General features: G+C 37.3%; 1 protein-coding gene across 2 annotated transcripts in view; it reads left to right on the forward strand.

Annotated features, from left to right (window-relative positions):
* GFPT1 (glutamine--fructose-6-phosphate transaminase 1) overlaps positions 1 to 27,572 on the forward strand; it is a 56,708-nt gene extending 29,136 nt beyond the window's left edge. For both annotated transcript variants that reach the window (XM_070572459.1, XM_070572460.1), the window contains 11 exons: positions 1,013 to 1,118; positions 2,864 to 3,027; positions 3,993 to 4,088; positions 9,064 to 9,161; positions 11,870 to 11,990; positions 12,370 to 12,527; positions 18,608 to 18,722; positions 18,992 to 19,119; positions 19,677 to 19,844; positions 20,535 to 20,696; positions 21,325 to 27,572. In XM_070572459.1, coding sequence (XP_070428560.1) covers positions 1,013 to 1,118; positions 2,864 to 3,027; positions 3,993 to 4,088; positions 9,064 to 9,161; positions 11,870 to 11,990; positions 12,370 to 12,527; positions 18,608 to 18,722; positions 18,992 to 19,119; positions 19,677 to 19,844; positions 20,535 to 20,696; positions 21,325 to 21,369 — 1,361 coding nt within the window. In that variant the 3' untranslated portion in view covers positions 21,370 to 27,572. The remainder of the gene's footprint in view (positions 1 to 1,012; positions 1,119 to 2,863; positions 3,028 to 3,992; positions 4,089 to 9,063; positions 9,162 to 11,869; positions 11,991 to 12,369; positions 12,528 to 18,607; positions 18,723 to 18,991; positions 19,120 to 19,676; positions 19,845 to 20,534; positions 20,697 to 21,324) is intronic.
* The last annotated feature ends 309 nt before the right edge of the window (positions 27,573 to 27,881 follow it).

Genomic DNA, 27,881 nt, shown 5'->3' on the forward strand with positions numbered 1-27,881 from the left:
ACAAGCATTTTAGAGGATAGACATGAGTTTTTACAAGTATATTTATGGTATTCTCTGGCATTTATGTCCATAGGTTATAAGGTCTACTATATCCTGATCTTGGAGAAAGGTGCTTTTGTCTCTGTGACATTTAAATAGTCTTCAATTAATAGTTTTTTTTCTATATTTGGCTAATTTGTCAAACTTTCAGTATGCTTTCCAGTTTTGACTTTAGTTGAAAATGAGCAAAAAGGAAAAAAAAATTCATCAATGACTTGACAAATTAAGTAGAGATGCCAGAATTCTAAAGTGTTAGAATGAAAAAGATACTGTCATTGCAAAAGCACCATCTTTTTCCTGACTTAAAAGAAATGTAAGAAGATCCAATTTTAAGAAAGGCGAGGTTCTGAATTTATATTTTCAGTCCTTAGCAGTATGTGCCACATATGGTATATCATGGTTAGAGAGTTATAAGTACTTTGTTTTGTTTTTAAATCAGAATGCATAGACAACAACTTGATTTGTTATGCTGACTTACTGTTAAAATCTAGAGTTTTGTTATGCGATAAATATTAATATGCAACTAGCCTTCATTTTACTTTCATTGCATAATTTTGATATTTTTAATGTAATTTTTATGATAAGTTTAGATATACAAATGTATTAATTCCATCAAGTTTTGTATAAAGTTAAATTAAGATTAGGCTATACATACTTTTGATTAAAAAAAATTAGTGATATTAATGAATTATTTGCCTTTTACTTGGAAATGAAATATTACATTAAAAATTTACATTAGCACTGTTATCTGCCACGCTTTCTTTAGTAGTTGCTATTTCACTCTACACCTTTTGTCTGTTGTTGTTCTTGGCTTATTGCATGGAAATAAGGTGATCTACCTGGCATTTTTAAATTGCTGAAATTGTTTTGTGTTGCTATGGTTTTTTGTTGATTTTGTAGAAAACTACATATGCTTAAATATTGGCCATGGTTTCCTACATATTTGCTGATCACTGTTAACCCTGTGCTCCAGGGAAAGACAAGAAAGGGAGCTGCAATCTCTCCCGTGTGGACAGCACAACCTGCCTCTTCCCTGTTGAGGAAAAAGCAGTGGAGTATTACTTTGCTTCTGATGCAAGGTGAGCTTCCTTCGTTGATTCAAGGAGAATTTTCAGTAAAACTTCTTTCCTGCTACAGGAAACCGAGAAGTCATTTTGTATAAATCTAGTCATGGTGTGCCGGAGATGGTTAATTAGGGAAGTGTAGGTGACCTCTTTGGAGATGTGGCTCTAAGAACGCTGCATCTCCCTGTTCAAAGCACGTAGGTGAGTTTACCAAGAATGGATAATCGTCTGAGACTTGTTCCAGTGTATTTACTCTGAGCTCTTGTATTATTTTTCCTCTTCTTTTCGGAGCCTTACCCAGGTTTTGTAGGGAGGAGAGATTTTAGATGGAAAAGTACAGTGGCTTAGTATCCCACTTATTTCAGTGTAGATGCTAAACCGTTGTAGTTTTAGTCCAGTGTGGATGCTTATCTTTTTAATTCAGAAGTAATTTGCAGCATAATCACTTTTATAAAGGAAATAGTACTAGAGTAAGACATTTTGAGAGAAAAATACAGTGGGATGCTTAGATGCATTTATAAATAAAACACTAATAGTAATGAGGATAAAATGGAATCACTCAAATTGCCAAGAAGTATTTGAGTCATTCATTGTGCCTGAGAGTAAGGGGATCTAAAAATGAAAAATGATCCAGTTTAGGACTACAGGGAATGCATTATCTCAGTGAGAAAACAAGTGTCACTGTTTTTTAGTTTTTGCAGGTGTGTAGTCAGTGCTAAAATTTGTCATTGATGTCGTTAAGCAGGTTTGTTACAGAGTTGACAGATATGGCTTCAATAAACTGGAAATTGCAGAAACATAACAGCCTTTTGTCATTCACTAGTACATTCATATTGAACTCTCTGGCAAAACTATGTGCTAGGCTCAGGAGATAATGGTGAATAAAAATAAAAAGATTACTTGTCCTTAAGGAACTCTTCCTTAATGGAGGAGACAAATTTTAATCAATCGTAAAGGATAGAATTCCAGCTGTGACAAGAGCTACAGAATCCCTGTAACAGAGTGATGTACCCTCCTATGGGTAAATGTCTTTAAGAGCATGATGCTTGAACTGAAAGTTAAGGAGTCAGAGTTAGTTAGGTGAAGAGGTAGAGGGAAGAGCATTCATTCTCTGCAATGGATCAGCCTGTGAGAGTTTGGGATGGGTGTGAGTGTGGCTGGAGTAGAGACAGGAAGTTTGGTGGGAGGTGAGGCTAGAGAAGGAGGTAGGGTTACAGCAGGGCATTTTGTTGTTTTCCTGAGAGCCACAGGGAAGCCGTCAAGTGGTTTATTGGGTGAAGGAGAAATCTTGATTAGAGTTGCCTTTTGATATCAATTTTGGCAGAAATGGAGACTGGATGGAGGGAGATTAGAGGGAATGTAGTTGGATAAGTTAGGAGGTTGCTGCAGTCGTCCAGCCGAGAGCTGACAGTAGCTTTAACTGGTTTGTGGTAGCAGACATAGAGAGGAGCTTTGAGAAATATTTAGGAGTTAAAATTGGAGGACTTGGTGATAGATAGAATGAGAAGGAGAAATGGCCATGCTCTCTGATCTAATCTAATTCGGTTTAGATTGCTGCACAGAGATCCTTTTATTTGTTATCCACAGTGACCAATGCCTCCTCATACCCTTGTAGGGAATGGCATTGATAATCAGGTTATCAGAGATATTGCAGGATGATCCAGTTTGTATTTACATTTGGTCCTTGTGTCCTAATGATATTTTATTTGTGATAATCATCCTTGATTATTGATTGTATTATCTCCTTGAACGTTTTACAGTGCTGTCATAGAACACACCAATCGCGTCATCTTTCTTGAAGATGATGATGTCGCAGCAGTGGTGGATGGCCGTCTCTCTATCCATCGAATTAAACGAACTGCTGGCGATCACCCTGGACGAGCTGTGCAAACCCTCCAGATGGAGCTCCAGCAGATCATGAAGGGTGAAAGTTTTTGTCGTGTTGTCCTTAATGGAAAGGATACATTCTACTTCCTCTCCTAGTGTAGCAATCTGATAACAATGCTGAGTGAAATCTTCCACGTGATTAGTGAAGGGATAACCCCAGGAAAAGGGATGATTCTTTGGAGAAATTATCAGCTGGTTTCACAGTAGTTCTCCTTCAAACTAATTCATGGTTTGTTGTTTCTAACATTAAAAAAAAGATAGATTATTTAAATAGTACTCGATATTTTTAAGATACTTTATAAACATAGTTTGTGTCCTGTTCTTTATTCCTCTCTATTCTCTCTGTGCTTCAGTTTTCTCATGTATAAAATGGGGATAATATGACCTCCCTCATTAAGGTGTGTTGAGGATTAAGAGAGCTAATATATCTAAAGCCCTTAGAACTGTGCCTGACACACTTAGTGAGCCCTACATAATGTTTGCTGCTATTAACTGTCATGATTATTGTGGTGATGGTTTTTATTCTCCTCCTTGCTGATGGGGTTGTAGTGGGAATAAGAGCTAACATTTATTGCATAACTGCTCTATGTCAAGTCTTTACTGTATTAATCTCCACTACAATGCTGTGAAGGAGGTGCTGTGCTTATTTTGCAGATTCAGGAATTTCCTCAGAACCCTTTAGCTAGTAAAGGGATAGAGCCATGATTTGAACCTAGGTCTGTTCTGACTCCAAAACTTCAGCTTGTTCCACTCCCCTGTTTTGCTGTAATTCCATATTTCAGGCATGAAGTTAATAAAAGTCCTTTTTCCTTTTTACATGCTCATTTTCTTCACATAGGATAAAGTGTCGTATATGAATATTGTTCTCTATCACGTGACCTTTTGTTTCATTTAATTTATACTAAGGTTGTGTTCAAGAAGATAGATCTTTAGTTATGTACAAATTTCTTTTTCTTTGGTTTGTTAATTTTTGTTTTAATCATATAATTTCTGTTACTTTAGGCAACTTCAGTTCATTTATGCAGAAGGAAATTTTTGAGCAGCCAGAGTCAGTTGTGAACACCATGAGAGGAAGAGTCAACTTTGATGACTATACTGGTAATTACATGTGAATTATTCTGTTATTTCAGAGTCTCCCATGGGAGTTGGCATTGACAGCCTGAAAGTTCATCATTCTTTATAGCCTTACAGAACAACGATGGCTGCCAGCTGTCGGTGGAGCCCCGTCATCTTTTAAAAGTCCTTCAGTGTATGATTCCACTGATGTGAGGTGTATGTAGAATAGTCAGATTCATAGAGACAGTGGGTAGATTAGTGGTTACCAGGGGCTAGGGGGAGGGGCAGAGGGAGAGTTAGTGTTTAATATGGGTATAGAGTTTCACTTTGGGATGATGAAAAAGCTCTGGAGATGGAAGACAGTGATGGTTGCACAACAGTGTGAATATGCTTAATGCACTGAATTGTACACTTAAAAATAGTTAAAATGTTAAATTTGTTTTATGTATATTTTGTCACAATAAAAAAAGGGAATAATAGCTAATGGTTGCCAGGAGCTGAGGGGAGCAAGGAATGGAGAATGACTGCTCAAATGGATGTGGGGTTTCTTTTTTAAGGTTTTATTTTTCCTTCTTCTCCCCAAAGCCCCCCGGTACGTAGTTGTATATTTTTAGTTGTGGGTCCTTCTAGTTGTGGCATGTGGAACGCCGCCTCAGCATGGCCTGATGAGCGGTGCCATGTCTGCGCCCAGGATCTGAACCTGCGAAACCCTGGGCTGCCGAAGCAGAGTGCGCACACTTAACCATTTGGCCACGGGGTCGGCCCTGGATATGGGGTTTCTTTTTGGGGTGATGAAAATGTTCTAAAATTAGGTAGTGGTGATGGTTGCACAACTTTGACTATACTAAAAACCACTGAATCGTACACTTTAAAAGGATGAATATGATGGGATATGACGTATCTCAATATAGGGTTATAAAAAATGACTAAAAATCACATTTGAAAATTATTGTCAGTAATGAGAGTATTAGGGGGATTTTCCTGGGGGAAAAAAGAAGCCCTTCAGTGTACCATTAAAAAAATTTAACTTCTTTTTAGTTCAACAAACCTCTATTGGGCACCCGCTGTGTATCAGGGTCTGTCCTAGACACAGTATACATTCTAAGAAGAATGAGAGTGGTCGCTTGTTGGGAAGCTTCCCTGTATCTGCTCAGCCTAGATTTTGTCTCAGTTTATAAGTGAGTAAAGGTCTGAGCTTCCCCAGAGGTGTTCCAGGTGTTTGCCTGATGCCTTATGGGATAGCCTGTACCTTCCTGCATGTTTAAGGTAGAGTTGAGAATGCAACTTGGTCTTATTTCTGGAAACTCTCTCTAGACCTTGTGTGGCAGGAGTTTTGTGCACCTTGCTGAGATGAGTTTGAGACTGAGTCTGTGGTCATAAGATGTCCCTAACCTGTTCATTGCTAAATCAGGTTTTCGAAACACTACTCGTTCATCATGAGCAGTTTAACAAGACAAACTTTGAGCTAAGCTTCTCAGCGTTAGGAATTAGTTTTTGAGAAATAATAGCAAGTATGCAAAAATCTTTTCCTGAATCTCTGTGTGTCGTATGCACATTATTAAAGATCTTCTCCTTCAGGCCCTGTCCTGCTAAGTGATAGAGAATGATTTCTCTGAATAAATATTGTCTTTATGTATTTTTCTTTTCTGAGTGGCATGAGACTTTTTTTGCAGGAGAGATTTGTTGAAGGCTGAATTATGAATTGAACATCTGCATGCAGAGCACCATACTGAACATGTCAGAGACATCGGAAAGTTATCTCTGATATGTTCCCCTTCTTGAGGTTCTTATAATATAGGAAGGGAAATGAATATATAATTATCTGCTTAAAGAAAGGTAAAATATGATAAGTGGCATTAGAAATACATTTTAATGTTGAAATGCGTAAAGTTTAATGTTGACATGAGAGAAAGGAGATCATGAATCTGTTTGTGGGCAGGGGCTTTGGAGCCAAGGAAGGCTTCGTGAAGTAAGCAGGTGTGGCTTTAAAGGATCTGGAAGATTAAAATAGGTGAGGATGAGACGGGAGCATTGCAATTGGTTAGAACACAGTAGCTCAGGGGAAATAGTGGAAAAACCATCAGAAAGCTGTTTGTGGAATAATAACGTAGTCCAGTTTGTCTGCCACATTTGGTACTTGAAGAGGAGTAAAGAGCAGTAAGTCTAGGAAAGAAAGTGAGAGGAGCTACCAAGGAGGGCCTTGAATGCATTCTAACTGGGGCGTCTGGAGGGGTCCCTCCTTAGTGGAAATTGTAGAGCTATTAGGAGACTTAGGAGACATTGAGGAGCTAGGGATGATCATAGCTTTACTGCGCTGGAGGAGCGAGAGGCTGGGATCAGTTGCCAGTTAGGACGTTGTTCCATATGGGGTAGAGCAGTGGAAACAGGAGGGAAGTGGGGACCAGGAGAGAAACACAGCAGTCTAAACCAGGACCTGCATCTGCCTGTGTGAGGAGAGGGGGTTGTTGAAGATGGTGGAACTGAAAGAACTGGGAGAGTAGCAATAAATATTATTTATGGTATTTATAGAAATAAGATCAGGAAAAAGATTTGTTTTATAAGGGAACAGAATGAGACAAACTTTCAGAAGTCCTGATGGGGTTTTTTTGTGTGTGTGGTGAGGAAGATTGGCCCTGAGCTAACTGCTGCTGATCTTCCTCTTTTTTACTTGAGGAAGATTGTCCCTGAGCTAACATCTGTGCCAGTCTTCCTCTGTTTTTTGTACGTGGGATGCCGCCGCCACAACATGGCTTTATGAGCGGTGTATAGGTCCTCGCCTGGGATCTGAGCCCGTGAACCCCAGGCCGCCAAAGCAGAGCATGTGAACTTAACCACTGTGCCACTAGGCCAGCCCCAGAAGTCATGATTTTTAAAAAACACTTTCATCTATGATATGTGTTCCTCATAAAAGTTCTATAATATAAACAGGATAGCTGTTACCGTTTTTTGTTAAGATAAGGAAATTGAGGCTCTCTTGTCTGTGTCTCTTGCCAAAGTTCACATCACTTGTCGTTTAGGGAGCCGGTCTAACCTCCTGTGTTGAGTGGTGCCCTGTGTGCTCCATCCCCGCCCTACTCCTCCAGGCTCTCTGGCTGTCTCCACGGTTGTGGCCTACCTTATCAGAAGTAGGCTTCTCTTGAAAGCATCATCAGTTCAGACCTTGGGCCACTCCTTCCAGAGCTGCCCCTAGAAGGCAGCAGGGAATTTGCTAGGACTAATTTTAGGGAAACACTTGTGACCATCTAATCTCTCCATTTTCCCTCCCTGTCATTTTTGGTCATCTTCTGAAGTACAAGTCTGTCCGTTAGTCTGTCTGCTTTTATACTGAGTCCATCTCCAAACTGATTTGCCTTTGCACGACCCCAATCCAACCTCTTACTGTTGTTTCCTTTCTTCACAGACCTTTTCAGTATGTACTGAGGTCTGTGGGAAAACACTATAGGCAGAGGTACACAGCCAGGCTTGATCTAGTGCGGGAACTGCAGGAGACCAGTCTGGCTGGAGTGGCCTGGGTGAGAGGGGAGGTGCTGGGAGACTGGGTCAGAGGTCAGCAGGAGGCAGGGCCACTGCGGACTTAAAGGCCATAGTAAGGGGTTTAGATGCTATTCTAAGTTATCTGGGAAGCTTTTTGTTGTTTTGTTTTATTGTCTACTTTACTAATTTTTTAAAACAGATGTAATATGCCTTCAGTATTGAAATTTAAAAAGAACATAAAATTGTTCGAAAAGATAAAAGCAAAACATATACACCTTGGTTCCAAATTATAACCAGTTAAGGTAGAAAAAAGGGTGGGGAGAGTACACAGAGCCAGTGGTGGCTCAGATGCAGGAGGGTGCAGCCTTTAGGTGTGCATGTGTCTCTCCTCAGCCAGACTTTGCACCGTCTGAGGGCAGAGCTCCCGTAGCCACACAGTGCCTTAGACGGATCTTCACTTGGTGGGTGCTAACGAAATATTAGTTGAATAATTGAATGAATGTTGAATGAAAATTTCTCACAGAGACAAAACTAGCCTTGTGAAGAAGGATCCATACAGACAAGGTACTCACAGAAGAACACATACATATATGTGAAAAAGCCAGGAAAGAGGACAGACTCGTTGGAGGGTTTTGAGATCAGATTTATGTTTTTAAAGAGTTACTCTAAAAGATCACTTTGACTGTGGAGAACAGGCTCTAGGAGGTGGAGAATAGGGGAGAGAAGAGTTAGGAGAACGTCGCTCTTGTCCAGGGGAGAGATGCTGGACTAGGGGGATGGCACCAAAGGTACAATTTGAAGGTGGAGCTCAGGGGTCTTGCCTGTGGGGTGGGTGTGGAGGAGGGGTAGGTGCAATCAAGGATGATTCTGATGTTAGGTGAATGGGGATGGCATTTACTGAGATGGGAAAGACTGAGAGGGGATGGGTCTATATTGTGTTCAGAGCACTGTTCTGGGTGCCGTAGGGGAAATGAACATAACTAAGGTTTTTTCCCCCAAGCAGGCTTATTGAGTTATAATTAGATATAATAAAATTCACCATTCATAATGTATAATTCAGTGAGTTTTGATGAACTTCCACAATATGGTCGTAATGCTAAACTCTACAACAATCAAGATATAGCACCGTTCAGTCACTGTGAACATCTCCTCATGCCCCTTTCTAGTCAGCTCCTTCCCTGCCTCCAGCCAGGAGCATGTCCTGATCTGTTGTCTGTGTCCCTATAGTTGTGCCTTTAAGATAACTTTTAATCTAAAGAGAGTTATGTAAAAATGACCAAACAAGGTAGAGCGTGATAAATACTTTAGTTGTGTGTGGGCATCTAGGGGCATCAGTAAGGTTAGTTACAAGTTTGGGGAGGCCAGTTAAGTTGACTTATTTAATTTACTTTTCAAAACTATAGAGAACTATGCTTCCTGAGAAGAATATGAATTCTTTAAAACAGTATTGTTTCCCAGATTGGCAGTGGACATGCATGAAAAGTGATTGCCTATTTCATATGGTTCTTTCCAAAATAATTATTTAAAAAAACTTTTATTTCAGTGAATTTGGGCGGTTTGAAGGATCACATTAAGGAGATCCAGAGGTGTCGGCGTTTGATTCTTATTGCTTGTGGAACAAGTTATCATGCTGGTGTAGCAGTAAGTGGCTTCTTAAAATTTTAATTGTGTTTTGTTGGGTATTAGAAGGTATCTGCAGACAAATCATACCTCCAGTAACATACCCTGTGAAACTCTCTCTTGTTAAAACATCGTGTTATCTTTTCGTGTTGCAATGATAACAATCAAAGAGGTTGGGGGGAGAAATTTTAATAGCTGCTTGGAATTATTTGCCAATGGCAGATCTGCTTCAGAGAGGTCCTTAGATCTACAGGTGGACCACCTGCAGCTGACTTCATGAGAGGCAAAGAGGGGAAAGGTTTTGCACCATCCTGGCCTACTTCTATAAGAGCAGTCACTGGCTTTTCCTTATCATTCTTCACATGCCCCAGACAGATGGCTGGTAATGTGTGAACCTCAACAGGATTTTACTTAGGAGGCACATTTCTGCAAAGAAAAGAAATCTGCTTTTTCTCAGACTTTGTTCTTTAAATTGTTATTTTGGAAGCTGAAATACTGTATCAAAGACTTGTGTTGGTTGTCAGTGCTGAAGCATAGCAATATAATGGCCTTTTTGTCCAATAAATCAGGTCCACATGTAGTTTTCTTATAAGGAGACGGTATATGTGCTGTTGATATTAACTCCCATAAGTACAGAAGACCCTTACACACTCAGTTTCTACTTTTAGGATTGATTCCCAAAGTTCATGACATAGTAGTTTTTTATTTGCTGGGGTATAAATATTTATTATCTACACTTGTGGGAGCTAGTCATTTAACTAGTGAGTGAAAGTAGCTGGTCATCTAGCCCTTGCATCTCAACAGGCTTTGCTCTTCTCTAAAGCACCCTACTTCTCCTCTCCCCCTAAATTTACATAATCCTAAAAAGGAAAGTCTATGCAGTATTGAAAGAAAGAGTTGTAAGAAAGTAGTTGTTTTGAGCATGGAAGAAAAAAGAATGAATTAAAGACATTAGTGTAAATTAAGGGATTGGCTAATTTATTGGTGGCTTAGATCTATTATTGAGTGAGCCATCTATTCAGAAATAAAAAAATTAATTATTTCATCTAATGCTAAGCTTGAATTTTGGAGCAGAAATTATATGCTGTGTTAGAATTCTTTAATTCTGAAATTTGAGAAGATGTGAAGGGTTTTTATTTATTTATTTATTTTTGGTGGGTGCTGAGAGTACTGTAGTTAACAAACATTAGAAATTTCTTTGCAGTTTATCATACAAAATAGTGTCATGAAATTTATTCCATCTAGGTTTTTTTTGTTGTTTTTTTGGTAGGGTCAGAAACACAATGACATCTTTGCATAACTGTTTTCTTCGTATATAGCTTGTATCCTGAACAATAACAATCAACCAAAACATTCTAAGTACAGCTTGCTTTTCAAAATGTTAGTTGTCTCTGGGTTTTTACAGTGGCATGCAATAGCATTTGTACATTAAATTAGTCTCTTATGATGAAAATATGTCATTCTGTCTATTTATAAAGAGCTGCTTCCACTGAAAGAACAACTGTTCATTAGTGCATATGTATCTTGAGATTTCTTTTTTGGGGTATATTATTTTTAAATATTTGGTAAGTTGCCAGATTTGGATCTTTCTCTTTATTTTGAAGAATGTAATGCCAGTGTAACATTTATATTGTAAATTGGGGCGAGGGGAGTTTGATTTACATTTGTTTGAGGGAAAACATTTAGCATTTTAGTGTCGGTAACTTATTTGTGTATAATTAGTACATAAAATACATCAGTGGAAAAAGATAGTTAAAAATAGGGACCTGTTATCTTTGAGGACTTTTCTGTACATGATGTTATACCATTGTTAAAAAGTATTAAAATCAAGGTTATAGAACCAAACTGAATAGTTTGCATTCGTAGGCAAGAAAGTGAAAGGGACATGAAGTAAGGAAAGCTTTACAGTTCTTCGCTGCTGTGAATGCAAAGATGGAGTGGGAGCTGGAGGGCCGCTTGCCTAAAGAAGCAAGTGGTCTCCACAGTTATTATTAAAACAACTAAATGTATCCATCTGTGGGGCCTACAGTTTTTGCTGCCTAAAAGTTAATTTTCCTGTTGTTTTAATTTTCTGATGTTTAGAGTAAAAGAAACTTAATTAGAATGGAAATTTAGCAAAATGAATGTTAAGGTGCCCTGTGGACAGAACCATACTGCCCCCTACTCTACCGTCCATACTGCAAAGTTTGAAAATAGTGAGCTTTCTTAAACAAGATTTCTAAAGCATGTTGACTTTTTTTTTTTTTTTTCGGAAACAGTATTATTTATGAATACAAAGCATTTTTGAAGTGTTGAAATTTTCACTGGGTGTTTATACATCTGTTTTTATCTCATTTGAAATCTCTGACTGACTTGGTATTATATGAATTGTCATACAGGATTAATAATTGGGAAGTTGGAGATAACACATGCAAGCTAACTCAGAGCAGTGCTTTTTCCACTTCTCAAAACGTTTTATATGTATGTGTATTTGCTTGTAAGAATACATGCATTGATAGGTGTGTAAAGAGACTTGGACTAAAATGTCAACAGTGCTTATCTCCTAGGTGGTAGGATTTTGATTATTTTATTTTTTATGCTTTAATCTGTATTGTTTGTATTTTCCAACAATGCGCATGTATTATTTTTATAATCTGAAAAAGTGAAAACTATACATTGAGTCCAAAGAAGTCTAGTGAGAAAGAGCATTTGAAGTAAAGTTGTATGACCAAGTCATCTTTTGTCTGCAGACACGTCAAGTTCTTGAAGAGCTGACTGAGTTGCCTGTTATGGTGGAGCTAGCCAGTGATTTCCTGGATAGAAACACGCCGGTTTTTCGAGACGATGTTTGCTTTTTCATTAGTCAGTCAGGTATGCTAATTTTAAAGACTTGAAGGAAAGGAAAGTATTCTTTTTAATAATTATAGCGTGTCTTGGCAAAACCTGATATTTAAAGATAAAGTGGTATTGCAGATGACTTGATAAAGACAGATTTATTTTGATATTATGTAATTCTCTACAAATTAGTAAAATTAACACATTTTACACTCAAAGAGCTGAATTTTAAAAGATGAAGTAGAGATCCTAAAAAGTAGGATCCCATTATTAAAAATTTTACAAATTTATTATTTTAAATACATTTTAAATTTTATTTAAAGCAAATGATGTTGTTGAAAGTCAGTGTTTGTTTTTGCATCTAAGAAACAGCATATGTTGACCGCTCTGTTCCTTTTGCTTCGTTTTTGCATAGGTGAGACAGCAGACACCCTGATGGGTCTTCGGTACTGTAAGGAGAGGGGAGCCTTAACAGTGGGGATCACAAACACGGTCGGCAGTTCCATATCAAGGGAGACGGATTGTGGCGTTCACATTAATGCTGGGCCTGAGATTGGTGTGGCCAGCACAAAGGTAAATTCTTGACTTAGTTCTCGTGTGATTATTTAATCATAGTGTTGGTGAAACAGACTAATTCCTATCTTATGTTTCCTTTGTTAGCACTTACAGAATTCATATAGTTTACTAATCATGAGAATTATTATAAGACTTAAGGGTCAATAATAGGTAAAACACTTGTCCTCCCCATCCTCACCCCCCTCTTAAGAGTTTAAAAGGGACAAATGAATATAACAGAAGTCCATTCTGGGAAGGTCTCTGCTGGCTAGCCCCCTTCACCACTTATATTCCTCCTGCCCGGTGCAGTGGGATACATGGTAAGTATAACATCCCCTCTTTGATTAAGTATAGAAGGGAATTAAAAAAATAACAAATTAGAAACATCCAATTTAATTCTAATAATTTTTCACACTTTTATTTACATATTCATAGTTTCTAATAAATATGCCAAAATATACATACTACCTTTGAAAGTTTGTAAGGGGGAATTACACCTTTGGTATAAAATTTGATGATTTAAAAAAATAAAAATGCGTATTATGTGACAATATCTGTTTCTCTTCAGATGCTACATCTGTAGAGATTTAAAAGCACCTTTTTTTTTTTTTAAGGCCTAGTGAGACTATAGTCATGTGTTGGTTAACGACAGGGATATGTTCTGAGAAATGGGTCCTTAGGCGATTTTGTCAATGTGTGAACTTCATAGAGTGTACTTACCCAAACCTGGATGGTATAGCCTACTGCACACCTATGCTATATGGTGCTAATCTTTTGGGACTGCCATCATAAAACCAGTCTGTTCTTGACCGAAATGTCGTTATCTGACACTTGCCTGTAACTTGCTCTTTGAAATCAGGATATGTATGAGTTTAGTACTAGTAACAAAAATAGGAATCTTTGGGGCCGGCCCTGTGTCTAAGTAGTTAAGTTCGCATGCTCCGCTTCACTGGCCCAAGGTTTCACCGGTTTGGATGCCAGGTGCAGACATGGCACCGCTCATCAGGCCATATGGAGGCGGCGTCCCACATGCCACAACCAGAGGCACTCACAACTAGGATATACAACTATGTACTGGGGGGCTTTGGGGAGAAAAAAAAAGATTGGCAACAGTTGTTAACTCAGGAGCCAATCTTTAAAAAAACAAAATGGGAATCTTAGAAAGTTGTGTAGATGTAAAAGATACTCTCTCTCCATGAATGTATTACTCTTTACAGCTTCAAAATTTTGTTTGTCCATTTTTCTGCTTAAGTCTAATATTTCTTGCTGATGTATAAGAAGATGCTTAGGTATTGGTGGATTTGAGTTTAATTACTGGCGTGTGGGAGATGATGTTAACGTATATAACCATGTTTGAATTGTTTTCCTTTTAAAGAACTTCATGGAGAATTTTTTTTTGTGGAAAATTTATGATTCTTATGTAAAAACTCTGAGTGAGGTTTTTGTTTCTTGGTTACTTTGATATTGCTAACACTATAATTTACAGAAAGCTGAAACCTGAATTTTCTCCGCGTGGTAATTAAAACATGTAAGACGTTTGTGCTTGGGTTTTCATTCTGTGCCTGAATAAGTAACCAGCCGCCCTCAGCAGCAGCTTGTGGATTTTGGAACAGCGTCCAGACAGACAGCTTTGATTGGAGCTTGGAGTCCCAGGGCGCCTTTATTCACAACACATTGTGAAACAGGGGCTTCAATGTGGCGTATGTGGGATACGGGCTCATACCAGTGAAGGGATGCTGTTGACTTCCTTTTCATTAATCTTTCTTGAACCATGAACTGCCAGGGGAAATACCGTTTTTCTGATTTCTAATTCTCTTGTTCATGAAAACTTTAATTTTCCTCAATATTTTGTTATGCTAATTTTCAAACATACTGCAGAGTTGAAAGAATTTTACATTAACAATCATACACCCATCATCTGAGGTCTACCATTAACTTTTTCCTACAGCTTTATTGAGGTATAATTTTCATACCGTAACATTCACCAGTTCTAAATGTGTAGTTTTACTAAATCTGACTGTGTAACTATCACCACGATCCAGTTTTATAAGACTTAATCACCTGAAAAAGTTCCTTTGTGCCCTTTTTTGTTTTTTGAGGAAGATGAGCCCTGAGCTAACATCCACTGCCAATTTTCCTCTTCCTGCCAAGGAGGGTTGGCCCTGAGCTAACATCCATGTGCATCTTCTTCTACTTTATCTGTGGGACACCTGCCACAGCATGGTTTGATAAGACATGCACAGGTCTGCACCTGGGATCCGAACTGGCAAACCCCAGGCCACTGAAGTGGAGCACGCAAACTTACCTGCTATGCCACCGGGCCAGCCCCGCTTTGCGCTGTTTTTACAGTCAATCCCCACTCCTACCCCTCAGCCTCAGCCTCAGGCAACTACTATTGCTTTCTCTTTCTATATTATGTCATTTTCTAGAAATTTCTTAAAAATGGAATTGTATAATACATGTCTTTTGTGTCTGGTTTCTTCCATCTAACATGAGGTTTTTGAGATTTATTCATGTTGTTATTTGTATCAGTAATTCTTTTTTTTTTACAAGCTCCCCACTCCATTTTTGGCATTTTATTTTGAAATAACTGTAGATTTATAGGACATTCCAAAGACAGTACAGAGAAGTCCATGCAGTCTTCACCCAGTTTCCCCCAATGGTTATATCTTGCATAAGAAAATAAGCATCTTTTTATAGTACGTACTTTAATTTCTTTAAAAAAAAATGGTTCCCTTAAAAAATTTAGAAAGTGTGGTGATTTAGTCTTATTTTAATTTTTCATGGATTCTAAAGTAATTTTGTTTTCTTCAACTGCCTTAGACATTCTGAGCTTGGAGTTATTGAAAAGTTTTGGGATATTTAGTCATAGACGATTTCTGAATGGCAAATATGAGTTTGTATTTTAATGGGTGATCAGAGAAGTTCTTCCTTGATCCCTGGGCCCTGTGATGGAGCTGGCACAAGAATTCTATAATCTTAGTTATGAATTCCAAACTTTGCCTGAAAAACTAGGGAGATATTGCTAACTTCCTCAAAATATAAGACCATAGACAATTTGATATTTCTGTAGGAATTGATGGGTATAATTGTGCAGGCTTAGCAATTTTTGTATGTTATTGCAAGTGTTTAGAATTTCACCACAGCAGAGACACTTGTTGGTTTTTAAAAATAAATCAATATAACTTTATTTTTGGCTGAATAAAAAAGTAAAACCAAGTTTAAAAGTTCAGAGTCAACATTTTCCTGGTAAATTCTTTCAAACCTCAGTAAATTCTAAATGTGAGCTGTAGCTTTTTTTTCTCATAATTGGTTTCCTGGTCTGTATTGATGAAATGAAAAACATGAAATTGGAAATTAAGCTATAATAGGAATGCAATGGAAAAATGCATGCATTAAAGTTACTCTGTTTAATATTTGTACTTAAAAGCCAGTGTTGGGATGTTTTAAGTCCAAGCAAAGAAACATTACTCTGTAGAATAACATGTTTAGTTATGGGCTGGAGGAACTGGAGTATTCACTATCTGATCAGTTCCGATTGGGAATAGTTTAGTAGATTAGATTGACTACCTGTAGAGCTTAAGAATATCAAGTAAAAGACTTAGAATGAATAAGAATTCATATAATGTGCTTTATATAAAACACATATGAAAAAATTTTCTCAGTAAGCTGACGGTGGCTACTTAGAGTATATATGGGAGTGTGTGTTTGGATGGAGGATTCTATTTTCAATAACTATAAAAGATACTTATGAGGTGGGCTTTGTGGCGCAGCAGTTAAGTGAGCACGTTCCGCTTCGGTGGCCTGGTATTCACCGGTTGGAATCCCAGGTGCGGACATGGCACTGCTTGGCAAGCCATGCCGTGGTAGGTGGCTCACATATAAAGTAGAGGAGGATGGGCATGGATGTTAGCTCAGGGCCAGTCTTCCTCAGCAAAAAGAGGAGGATTGGCAGCAGATGTTAGCTCAGGGCTAATCTTCCTCAAAAAAACGCCAAAACAAAACTTAAAAAAATAACTTTACCAGGAAATGTGTAAGATGTTCCATAAATATTGTTGAATAGTTGAAAACTGGATAACTTTATAGACTTTTAAATTGCTAGCACAAATCGATGGAGATAACCATATTTCTGGATGGGAAGATTGTTTTGTGAAAAAATGACAGATCTTTAGGACAGAATCAATAGTCCTGCAATGTAACTCTAGTACATCAAAGAACTTGGACTTTAGGGGATATCACAAATCAAGAGAAAGGATGGGGTGAAATGGGGGGAAAATTGGCTGTGTATAAAAACAGACGTTAACACCTTAAACTGAAATTAATTTCAGATAGACGAAGGAAAATGTAAAGGGAAAAATCAGACAGGGTGAATGAAAAGAATAGAATTAGGAAAATTTAATAATACTTAACTGTTAGGATGGAACAACTATCTAGGCTTAAAAGTACTACATTAAAAGTTAAAAAACAGTCAATAAACACTGTCGTAAAAGGTTAACCCAAACTGCAATAAAGTATTGGAAACAGAACAGTAAAGATCCTCTTAAGACCAACCGGGAAAAAAAAAACAGGTCAAAAAACAAGTGAAGAACAGTGAAGTTAATTCTCAAAAGAGAAACATAAATGGTGAACAAACATGAAAAAAAATCTTAATTTTTCAGACTCAAGATATGTGTAGTAAAATCCTAGTGAGAGTCCATTATCCAGTGGTAAAATGGTAAAAACTTGTTAAAAGGATAATTCTCAGTATTTCAAAGAATGTGGCAAAACAGGCATATCTCACATTCACCTACAGCTAAGGAGAATGAAGGTAGTCTTGGCAGTGTGACTCCAAGTTTTAAAACATTCACAATTGTGTAGGCTAGGGAAATAAATGTCTTATAGTTCAAGCCTTCACCAGTACAGGTTGTCTTGAGCCTGTATGTCAGGTATTATGCTGAATGCTTTACATTTGTCTCATTTAGTTCTCATGATAATCTTGTAAGTATTGTGTCCTTTTAACAGACAGCCACCTGAGGCCTAAAGAGATGGAAAAAACGGCTCGAGGTTATTACACACTAGTAAACACGAGAGAAAGCATTCTGTCTTGGGAAAGTGCTTGTAATGTAAATTAAGAGTAAAAGCAAGTTATAAAACTGTACCTACTAATAATAAGTTTTGTTAAGAATATAAAGAAAGAAAAAAGAAAAACATAGTAAAGACCAGAAGGCAATATTCATAAATGTTATTAATAGCATGTTGCTAATGTAATTATTCCTGTTAGTAAGATTAATTATTCTTATTTCTATTTACTTTTCTGCAGTTGACTTTTTTTTTTTTTTTTTTGCTGTGGAAGATTCACCCTGAGCTAACATCTGTGGCCAATCTTCCTTGTTTTTTTTTTTTCACTTGAGGAAGGTTCGCCCTGAGGTAACACCTGCACCGTTCTTCCTTTATTTTGTATGTGGGTTGCCACCACAGCATGGCCACCACCAAGTGGTATAGGTCCACACACAGGAACCAAGCCAGAGCTGCCAAAGTGGAACGTGCTGAACTTAACCACTAGGACACCGGGCTGGCCCCATGCAGTTGAACTTTTAAAAAATTTTTAGCCAAACTTAAAAAAAGAAGTAGAAGTGAAGAACAGGCAGTAGGCAAAGGTGAAAAATCAAAGAATAATTTTTAAAAAAATCCAACAAAACCAGTGCAAGTACCTCGAGGAGAGTCTTTCACACCCTTGCTTTTGACTTACATCAAAGACTTAATTTGGTTATGCACGTGCGCGTTCACTCTCTTCTCACCTTCCTTTGGCATGTTTCTTTTCCTTCCTTTCTCTCTGGTATTAGGGGTTTCGTAAGCATCCAGAGTCTTACAAGGAACTTTTATTTTGTATCTGGAAGTAAAGGTTAAGTCGTTTGTTCAAATTCAGAAAAGGAGAACAGTGATAGATTTCCCAAGTACTGGTTCAGTTTGCTGTTACCAATGCTGTTTTTTAAAAATGGACAATATATATGTATAAAACCAATGGGAATTTTTTATTTTCATCTTTTCTTGAAATTAAAAATTCCAAGTACTTAAAATGCAACCGTAACAAATTCTTCTGCTTTTTTGCGTTGTTTCAGGCTTACACCAGCCAGTTTGTATCCCTTGTGATGTTTGCCCTTATGATGTGTGATGACAGGATCTCCATGCAAGAGAGACGCAAAGAGATCATGCTTGGATTGAAGCGGCTGCCTGGTACGAAGCTACTGATGTTACTCTTCTTTTGTTGTCTAAGGGACTGGGTAATGGGTGAAACTGTCTTATCCTTAAAGCTGTGGTTGTAGCTATTTACTCAGTAAAATCTTCCTACTTTTGCATCTGTGTATTTAAAAATCACTCACTGATATCACAGAAGAATAGACACCCTGGTCTTTTGTTGGTTGCTACCAATATATTATTATTATTATATCAGTTCAGTTTATTGTCCTTTTTTCAGAGATTTTGCTAACATTACTTCTTAACAGATTTGATTAAGGAAGTACTGAGCATGGATGATGAAATTCAGAAATTGGCAACAGAACTGTATCATCAGAAGTCGGTCTTGATAATGGGACGTGGCTATCATTATGCTACTTGTCTTGAAGGGGCCCTAGTAAGTCTACTCACTTAAAATTTCATTCTGTTGACTTATAGACCTGGCACACAGTCATACTTTTAGATTGAGTGAATGAAATAGGGCGAACTTTGAAAAGTGCCTTTGTTTTTATGCATTCCCATTTGTTTACCTTGAGAAACTGCAACAAAATACTTAATTCAAAAGTGAAATCAAGAAGAGTATATTTTAGCATAATAACTTGGGTTAATTGTTGTCCAAATATGAATAAAATAAAGATTAAGTTCTCTAGGCGTGAGATTTAATGGAGGGCAAAAATAAAGCAAGTAGAAGGACAGGTACAAAGAAGCAGGAGGGCGCTCATGACAATCCAGAATCTTTAAAATTTCTATGTTGAGTTTTCAAACTTGCGGTTACTTGCTCATATTATAGAAATAATGATTTATTATCCTGTTAGCTATAGTTACAGATCAGCAGTCCTCTGATACTTTTGGATAAATCGATGGTTATTTTAGACATCAGATGTTTTATGTGATAGCTACTTAAGAATGAGTTTTTTAAAAACAGACAAGACTAATCTAGTTCTTTCCTATTAGAAAATCAAAGAAATCACTTACATGCACTCTGAAGGCATCCTTGCTGGTGAGTTGAAACACGGCCCTCTGGCTTTGGTGGATAAGTTAATGCCTGTCATCATGATCATCATGAGAGATCACACTTATGCCAAGTGTCAGAATGCTCTTCAGCAGGTGGTTGCTAGACAGGTAAGTTGAGCTGCTGGAGGACACGTTGGGGGTCTAAGAGTAGGGTCACTAAAGCTTATTTGAATTTTTTGACATTTAAAGTGATAGACCAGTGACCAGGTGGCTTACAGAACATGCTTAGGTTTACACATGAGGAATCTGAGATACTCAAGGGTGTTGACAGGACCCAGCTCATAGCTCTCATAATAGGCAGAACCAAGACCAAAACCAAGGTCTTAGTCTCCAAATCCTGTCCTCTTCAGTTAGTGTATGCTGCTCCCTTTGAATTTAATATTCTGAAATGAATATTTTAGGAGCAACTAGTTTTTACATTAATATTATGGGTGCTCTGCTTAACTGAGTTTTCTTCAGATCATTTGGCTTTATATATAAATCCCAAAAGCTGTTATTAATCCCTACTCACAACATAGTGGTTACGAACTTGGGCTCTGAAGGCAGGCAGATCTGGATTCAAGTACTAAGCCTGGTATTTTTTAGTTGTGTGAGTTTAAACAAATTACTGAATCCCACAAAGCTTCCGTTTCCTTCACTGTAAGTGAGGTCAGTGTGACTTAGGTGTGGGGTTGTGAGTTTACATAAGTCTGTGTCCTTGAGGCTTCATGCGAATAGTGCAGTGCAAAATTTGCACACTCACAGTCTACAGCCCTGCCTTTGCTCACCAGAGATTGTGTGTGTGATTTTCTTTCCCAGGGACGCCCAGTGGTGATCTGTGATAAGGAAGATACCGAGACCATTAAGAACACAAAAAGAACAATCAAGGTGCCCCACTCGGTGGACTGCTTGCAGGGAATTCTCAGCGTGATCCCCTTACAGTTGCTGGCTTTCCACCTTGCTGTGCTGAGAGGCTATGATGTAAGTGATGGACCACCGCAGAAATCTTGGGCTGGCTTTTTACCTGGGTTCATTCTGGTAGTTTTCCTCCTCATTTTGTAGCAATAGCATTTGAGAAATCCATCAGATACAAATATCTGTCACCATTATATTTGCATGGCCCAATTTGTAAGTTACAGTTTCTTAGCCATAGAACTTGGAGGAACCTTGGAGGTTACCTCCCTGATTGAGATTACCTCCTTGGAGAATCTCCACCTGTTTTCTTTCTAGGTTTCTTAACGGAGTAGCTATTTTCAGTTCTTTGTTTGGGATTGTCTGTTCCACACACTGCAGGACTTTTAGCATTCCTGGTCCCCCAGTCATCCTGCTCTTAATACATTTCTAGTGTCTTCTGTGAGGGTGCTGCCTCTGTGGAGGACCAGAGGAGCTCTTCCTGTGCTGAACTGGCTCCTTTAGAATTCTTTTTTGTGATTTTAAGTTTTTTCAAGGTACATTATTTGATTGTATTTTCTAATCTTAATTCTTTGTAGTCTGTAATAAAGATGGTTAATGAATGTGTTGTTTTCTGTTTCTATAAACAAAAGTAATTTGCAACTCCTCTTTTCCCCCCAGTCTGTATAATCTCTCAAATCTTGGTTTTTTTTTGCAGGTTGATTTCCCCCGGAATCTTGCCAAATCTGTAACTGTAGAATGAGGAGCATCTGAAACTCTGGGCGATGAAGCAACACAAGACACCTTTTATATTTAAAACCTTGATTTAAAATATCACCCCTTTAAGCCTTTTTAAAGTAAATCTTTATTTATATATCAGTTATAATTATTCTACTCAATTTGTGATTTTTGTGAGTTACCTCATATTTTTCCAGTGATTTGTGGGGGAGTTCGAATAATGGAATCTATATTGGAATCGGTACTAGAGATTTGACTCTCATTTTCTTTAAAGGGTGCTGGGTGTTGGATTTCTGGGCCCTCCACTTCAATCTGAGAGGGTTGTATGTTTTTAAAATAATTGGCGTCTGTTTTACCACACTTCTATTCATACAGCCCAATGGCAGCAGTAATGTATGCTAATACTTGGACATTAAATTAAGATTTTGCTAAGTTATACATAAAGAGAAGATGCTGTGATTTATTTTGAAATTTGTTTGGTTTTTTTTAAAACACACTGTAAAACTTAAAAACTGAAAACTTTTCTTGGTGGAATTTCTGAGTTAGGTTGACCTAACCTTATCTCTCGCGCTTGTTGCCTGTTAGCTGTAGGTCGAGGTGGCTTAGCAGGCTGAGTAGTCTGGTCATGCACTGGGTCTCTCCAGCCCTTAAAAGAAAACATTTGCACAGTTTCGTAGCACACACTTTAAATTTGAGCTGCTTTGGACAACTGACAATATGACTTTAAATTTGAAGATGAAATACATACATGTTGGATATCCTACTCCTTGTTTTTTCATCTCCTAAAACTGGTTTTTATTTCCTTGCATCTGTAGTTTTCTTTAATGGCTGCTGAGTGACATATTTTATCTTGTTCTTTGAAATCATCGCAGAATTGCTATCAGATGTCTCAAATTAAATCAATACTGATATATTCAGAATTTTCTTCAACTTTTTCCCAAAGAGGAATTTCCTGAAGCTAATTTTAACTTCCCTTCACTGCCTTGTTATATAAAACCAGTACCTTCAGTACCGGTAGTACAGTCAGTTGGGAAGTTCTTTGCAGTTGTTTGGAATATTTGCAAGTCTTTTCACTAATCATTTGACTCTAAATGTATGTGATGGGCTAGGCTTAGGAACAGCTTCATGCTGTACACTGATGCTTGTGAAGGATGGCATCACATTTAGGATTACTTCCTAGGTATTCTTCTCTCTGTAGTTTCTGTGTTCTACCCCTGAAATATATTTAGGAATGGAGAAGATATAAATAAATAAAGTGATATTGAGGTGCCTTCAGTGTCAGAAATGGAAATTAACAATTTAGATTAAAATATTTAGAGTAGAGTATTAGTTTGACATGCGAAAAATTGTAAGTAGTAACTTCTTCACGGAGCTTTTTGGGCCAAATCTTGGGGGTTCTAGGACTGCGTGTTTATGTTTTGGTTAAGTCCTTCTCTTTCAAGAGTTTTCGCTTTTAAATGTTCAAGGTAAGATATTTAGCATAATTAAGTAACCTTAGTCTTTTCCTTTTTCTGTGTTTGAACTTCTTGTTGAGGTTAAGATTTTCTAATAGTGATCGCTGCAAGAGAAACAGAATTCTGCTTGTATGTTAGGGTTAGAGAAAGAACTGGCGTATTTTGAGGTAATTTGGAAGGACTCTCCTAGAGACTAGAATTGTTTTTAAAAATAAAATAGGGTTACTATTTACATCCTATATATAGCTACTATAGCTATATTTATCTATCTGAATTGTTTGTGAGGTTATTTTGTGTAGGCCTGGTAGTTTTTGTATGCGTATAGTGTCATTTCTTATGTTTGTTATATTAGCATTTTATGCACATGATTTGTATGGGTTTGTAGCATTTCTTAATGGTCTAATGTTTGAGTCAGCATTCTAAGTGAAAAGTAATAAGTAAAATCAGTCATTAGTTTTTCACAGTCTCTCTATTTCTGTTTCTCTCAAACACACACACACATTCTTCAAGCTAGGATAAGTTCTAAACTGAATATCAAAAGTTGAAATTAAGAACAAAGAAGTGATATTTCCAAACAAACATGGTTTCTCCCCCCATCCCTACTTCTTGCTCCCTACCCCATTTAATGTAGTGATTTTTACATGCTTTTATAAGTTAATTGTAAACACAAAAAAGATACTGTAATGAGGCAAATCACTAAGGAGTGTGCATGCCCAGTTAAAGCCAATATAATATAGGATAAGGTCAAGAAAGATATTCTACAAAAGGAGTCCTTTATATAAAAAGTTCTTTCTTGTAGAGCATTTAAAGTTTAAATTCACTCATATATGACTTACAGTTCCTTGCCCCAGGCCGTGAGCCCTTTTTAGGCCGGGAATCATGTGTAACATCTGACACATGGCCCCGTAAATGATTGTTACTTTGGAGTCAGCTTTTCTATCTTTTTTTAGTCACCTATGCCATAGGAATGAATGATAGGGGGAAAACTAACGTTAACTATTTTTAGTTTGTTATAACTATGTTAGCAACCTATTGTGGGCGAGGAACTGTGCTGGGAACTGAAAAATACGTCTCATTTACAGCAAAGTCTGCTTGGCCCCGAGTGGACTCGGCACTAGTGAAGACTAGGGTCACTGGAGGCGCAGGGGGAGAGAATGGAAGATGGAGTGGAGCTGGGTGGTTAAGTGTTGTGCGTGGATTTTTCACTTAAATCATGGTCCAAGTTTTGGGACGTTTCATGTTTGTAAGAGGTGAAATCCATTTTGTGGAGTAAGTTATCATCACAGGCCGCGCGTGCTTATTTCTGTGGTACTCTGAGGAACAGCAGTTGTTGGATGCAAAAGTGAGAAGCAGGCCAGCAGCAGCCCTCTTCAGAGGGAGCTGACCAAGTGACGTGCATGTGGGGCTGTTGGTTGAGAGAGCTGATAGATTTTCTCTTAACTTTCTTAGAAAGTTGTTGCTGGGATGATATTGTCTTATCTTTTTGAATACAAATCTCTTAGCCTGAGTTAATTATGAGAATGGGAGGAAAGGAGCCTTTTTTTAATCTCCTTGGTGATAGTCCTTTGACACTTATTTCTATTAACTCTTCAAGGAAGGAAAATCAGCTGAAATGTTTGCTTTAACAAACATTTTAAGAAGTCCTTTGGGGTCAGTTTTTTCTCATATCTTTTTAAAAAATTAAGATAGACTATAGCAATAAAAGGGAAAGACTAATGTTAACTATTTGTATGCTATAACTTCAGCGATTTTTCTAAAAAGCACAGTGTCATTGAAAAGTGTTTATTGAAACAGAATTCATAGCTCACATTGAATTTGTGAAGGCCAAAGAAATTGAAGGGAATGGTAAAGAGATTTTAGACCTATATCCACTTATTTAGTAGATATTGTATACCAGAATTCCAGACAGAGTGTTTTACCCATGAAAACATATTTCGGATTACTTTCTTTGTTTTCAGTGTTTAGAGTCTTAAGTTTAGAAGTATTAACACTTAAATCAGTTTTTACCCCCAATATTTAAAGATTATTAATACATCAGTATTTCCCTAGCTTGCTAAATTTAACGCTATATTCAGATCTGTGACATGACAACCAGTAGGACTGATAACATTAGCTTTGAACCAGTAATATCCAGGGTTAAAATAAAAATCATAGTTAAGTAGCAAGACTGTAAAGTTATGCCATATTAACATATAAGTCTGTAATAGCTTGATATCAATGTTATGGAATATACCATAAATAATGAGTACATTTTAGGAAATTCTTGAATTACCTTTCTTACTAGTTTTCAGAATGAATACAGAAATGATCCTGTTAGCTTTTTAAATGTTCTGTGGTTGAAATTTTTTTTTGCTTAAATAAAACTTTTGGTATTTGTTTATATTTCTTGTGAGCTGGAAATTTTAGAATCATCCTTGCTTTGTTTTCTGTTCTTTAAAATGAATGTTTAGATTACTGAGCCAATTGGTCATTTCTTCCTCATGTCTTGTAAGTCTAGTGACTCTAATCCTGAACTGTGAATAAATTACCAAAAACTTGCTGAGAATTGCATTTTGAAGCAATTTGCCAATATTTGAAGTGTATACGTGTTTGTAGTTGTGTTGAAGATTCTATTGTACTAAGAATGTAGCCAGTGTTTACTTTACTTGTTAATGTTAAGTAAACATTTCTGATGTTTATTCACTACGTTTATTCACTACTGTTGCTGTTTTAAAAAGAAGGAATGATTGCATAAATATAATCAAAAGCCACGTCTCGACTCCACCTTCCCAGTTGTTTTAGGAAGGATCATTAGCTAAAACAAAGGCTCTACTTTTTCTGATGTCATATTCATAGATATTATACTTTCTCAAGTCTCTCAAAATTTTTTGTGAGAATTTGTTGTTTCTAGCCAATTTCCAGGGTATACGGTAATCAACAACTTTAAGTGAATTGATAGTTGCAAAAGAAGGATATTTAAGATAGATGAGTAGCAAGACAGCATGTACTCCAAATCTAAAGTTTCTGTATATCTAGCAATCTGTTAATTATAGAACAAAGGTTCCGTTTCTAGGATCCTTTTATAAAGAGCAAGCTAAAATCTCTATCCTGCCGCTCACAGCACTTGCTGTGTTTGCAGGAGACAGTTTCTCCAGGGAGGTTCGAATGAATGGACATGCTGTTCGCCTCCCCGTAGGATTGAGCCCAGCCTCTCAGCTCTCTCTTTCTCTGTGTTGCTCTGCAGCAAAGCCTAGGGCTGCCACACCAGCCTGGATCATTTTTTCTGCAGGCTGCATTTTTGACATAAAATTCAGCTTTTCTCCTAGTGAACAGTTTTCTTTACATTCTCCTCCATTGGCTATCAGTAAGTGTTTACTGAGTGCTTATTAAAGGCCAAGAAATAATTTCCCCCCAAATTAAGAGTCCACTTTTCACTGGAGTGGCATTTAGGAAAAATAAATTCTTAATATTCTTGGATGAGGAGAAGAAATCTTTATTCAGTTTCTCTCATGAATCTGCAGGTAAATAGTTCTCCCTCATTTTTTAAAATAATGTAGGAACTTTATTTGCTAAACAAGCATCCTGGAGCCATAAACTAATCATAATAATATACAGAGAAGTTGCCAGGTTATAGCTGACCCCTTCCAAAGAAATATACACGTAATAAGATAAATTCATTATTCTCTTTTTGGTTAGCGTGTACAAGAGATTGTTTCCAAGATACAAAAGGCCTATTTGTGAACTTTGTATTAACTTGATTCATTGACTCAAGTTCCAAGGTTCACTTACATATTTCCTCATAGAGAATGCTGTCGTGTAGCCCTATTTTCCTTTTCATATTTCAAGAGACTTGAATACGAAGTATGAATGTATAATTGGAAATATGGAATCAAAAATGGAGCTTGCAACAGTTGGAGAAATGCTCTCTGGATAGAACTATAGTTGTTTCCTTCCCTTTCATTTATCAGTCTGGCTCTCTCTATGTAAAATTTTAAGCCTGTTAGGATGAAAGCAATTAGCATGTTTTCATATGCTTTAATTTCTGCAGTATAACGAGTGATTTGGAAGCATCCAACAATCCAAAAATCAGAGCCACCAAATAAGGTATATCATGAAACTCACAGCTGTTGCTGGGGATCTTTAGGTGTTAATTTTTGCTTTTGTATGTTTTGAAATGGATATAAATATAGTGAGGTCTTAGAAGGAAAATTGACAGAATTCCCAAAGTGTGTTATATAATACTCATTGAGAATTCAAGATCAATTTTACCTAAAGGGCAAATGATCCCTTGGTTCTTAACTAATATGCATTCTTAGCTTTGTGAGACCCAAAGGTATATACCCATTCATTTTAGATTGTCATACAACATCGTGGTTGCAAAGGTCTAGATGTGTCAGGATCACTACAGTTTGTTTTTGCCAACAGCCAATTTCAGGTGACACTGTTGGCCTCATGAGGAAAAGCCAGCTGGGCATCATCAGTCATGGATGTGTTCCTATGGCAAGTTCACTGTGAGATGGACTCGTTCGAAAGCTTTGCCTTCAAATAATGCTCCTAATGGGATGGAAAATATCTGAGACAATAAAGGCTTTCAGTTTCGGGGCAAGTGAAATTGCATTAAATTCAACTCACAGACTTGAATGTTTCTAGCCAGTTTGATTTATGGGCTTTTGTGTGTTTTTTTGTATTTACTTGGTATGTAGAGTTGTTTTGAAATATCAAGCATATTTGCTTTGAATTTTATGTCTTGCTTTCTTAATTTTGTATTTATCCTTTGAATAAAATGTAAACCCAACATTGAATTTACTTTTACTGCTGCTATGTAGAAACTTAAGAAGTGTGGGAAATCTCTGTAGAATTTCTGTCTTATATTCTTGGTTATCAGCTTTGGACTCATGTGTTGTTACTAAAGTTCAAAGCATTTCTTGGTTTGAAAGTAACATTTTGAAACTTCTTCATATATGTAGTCTTTTTCTCTTTTTTTGATGCTTTAAGTGAAGTGGGAAATATTCTGGCCTCTGAATGCAGAATTGACTTTACCAACAGAACATTAGTAACTTAAGTGCTTTGAGTTGTTTTCTCAGCAGAGACAGATTTGTATAAA

The sequence above is a fragment of the Equus przewalskii genome, chromosome 14 (genome assembly GCF_037783145.1).
Source record: "Equus przewalskii isolate Varuska chromosome 14, EquPr2, whole genome shotgun sequence".
NCBI classification, from domain to species: Eukaryota; Metazoa; Chordata; class Mammalia; order Perissodactyla; family Equidae; genus Equus; species Equus przewalskii.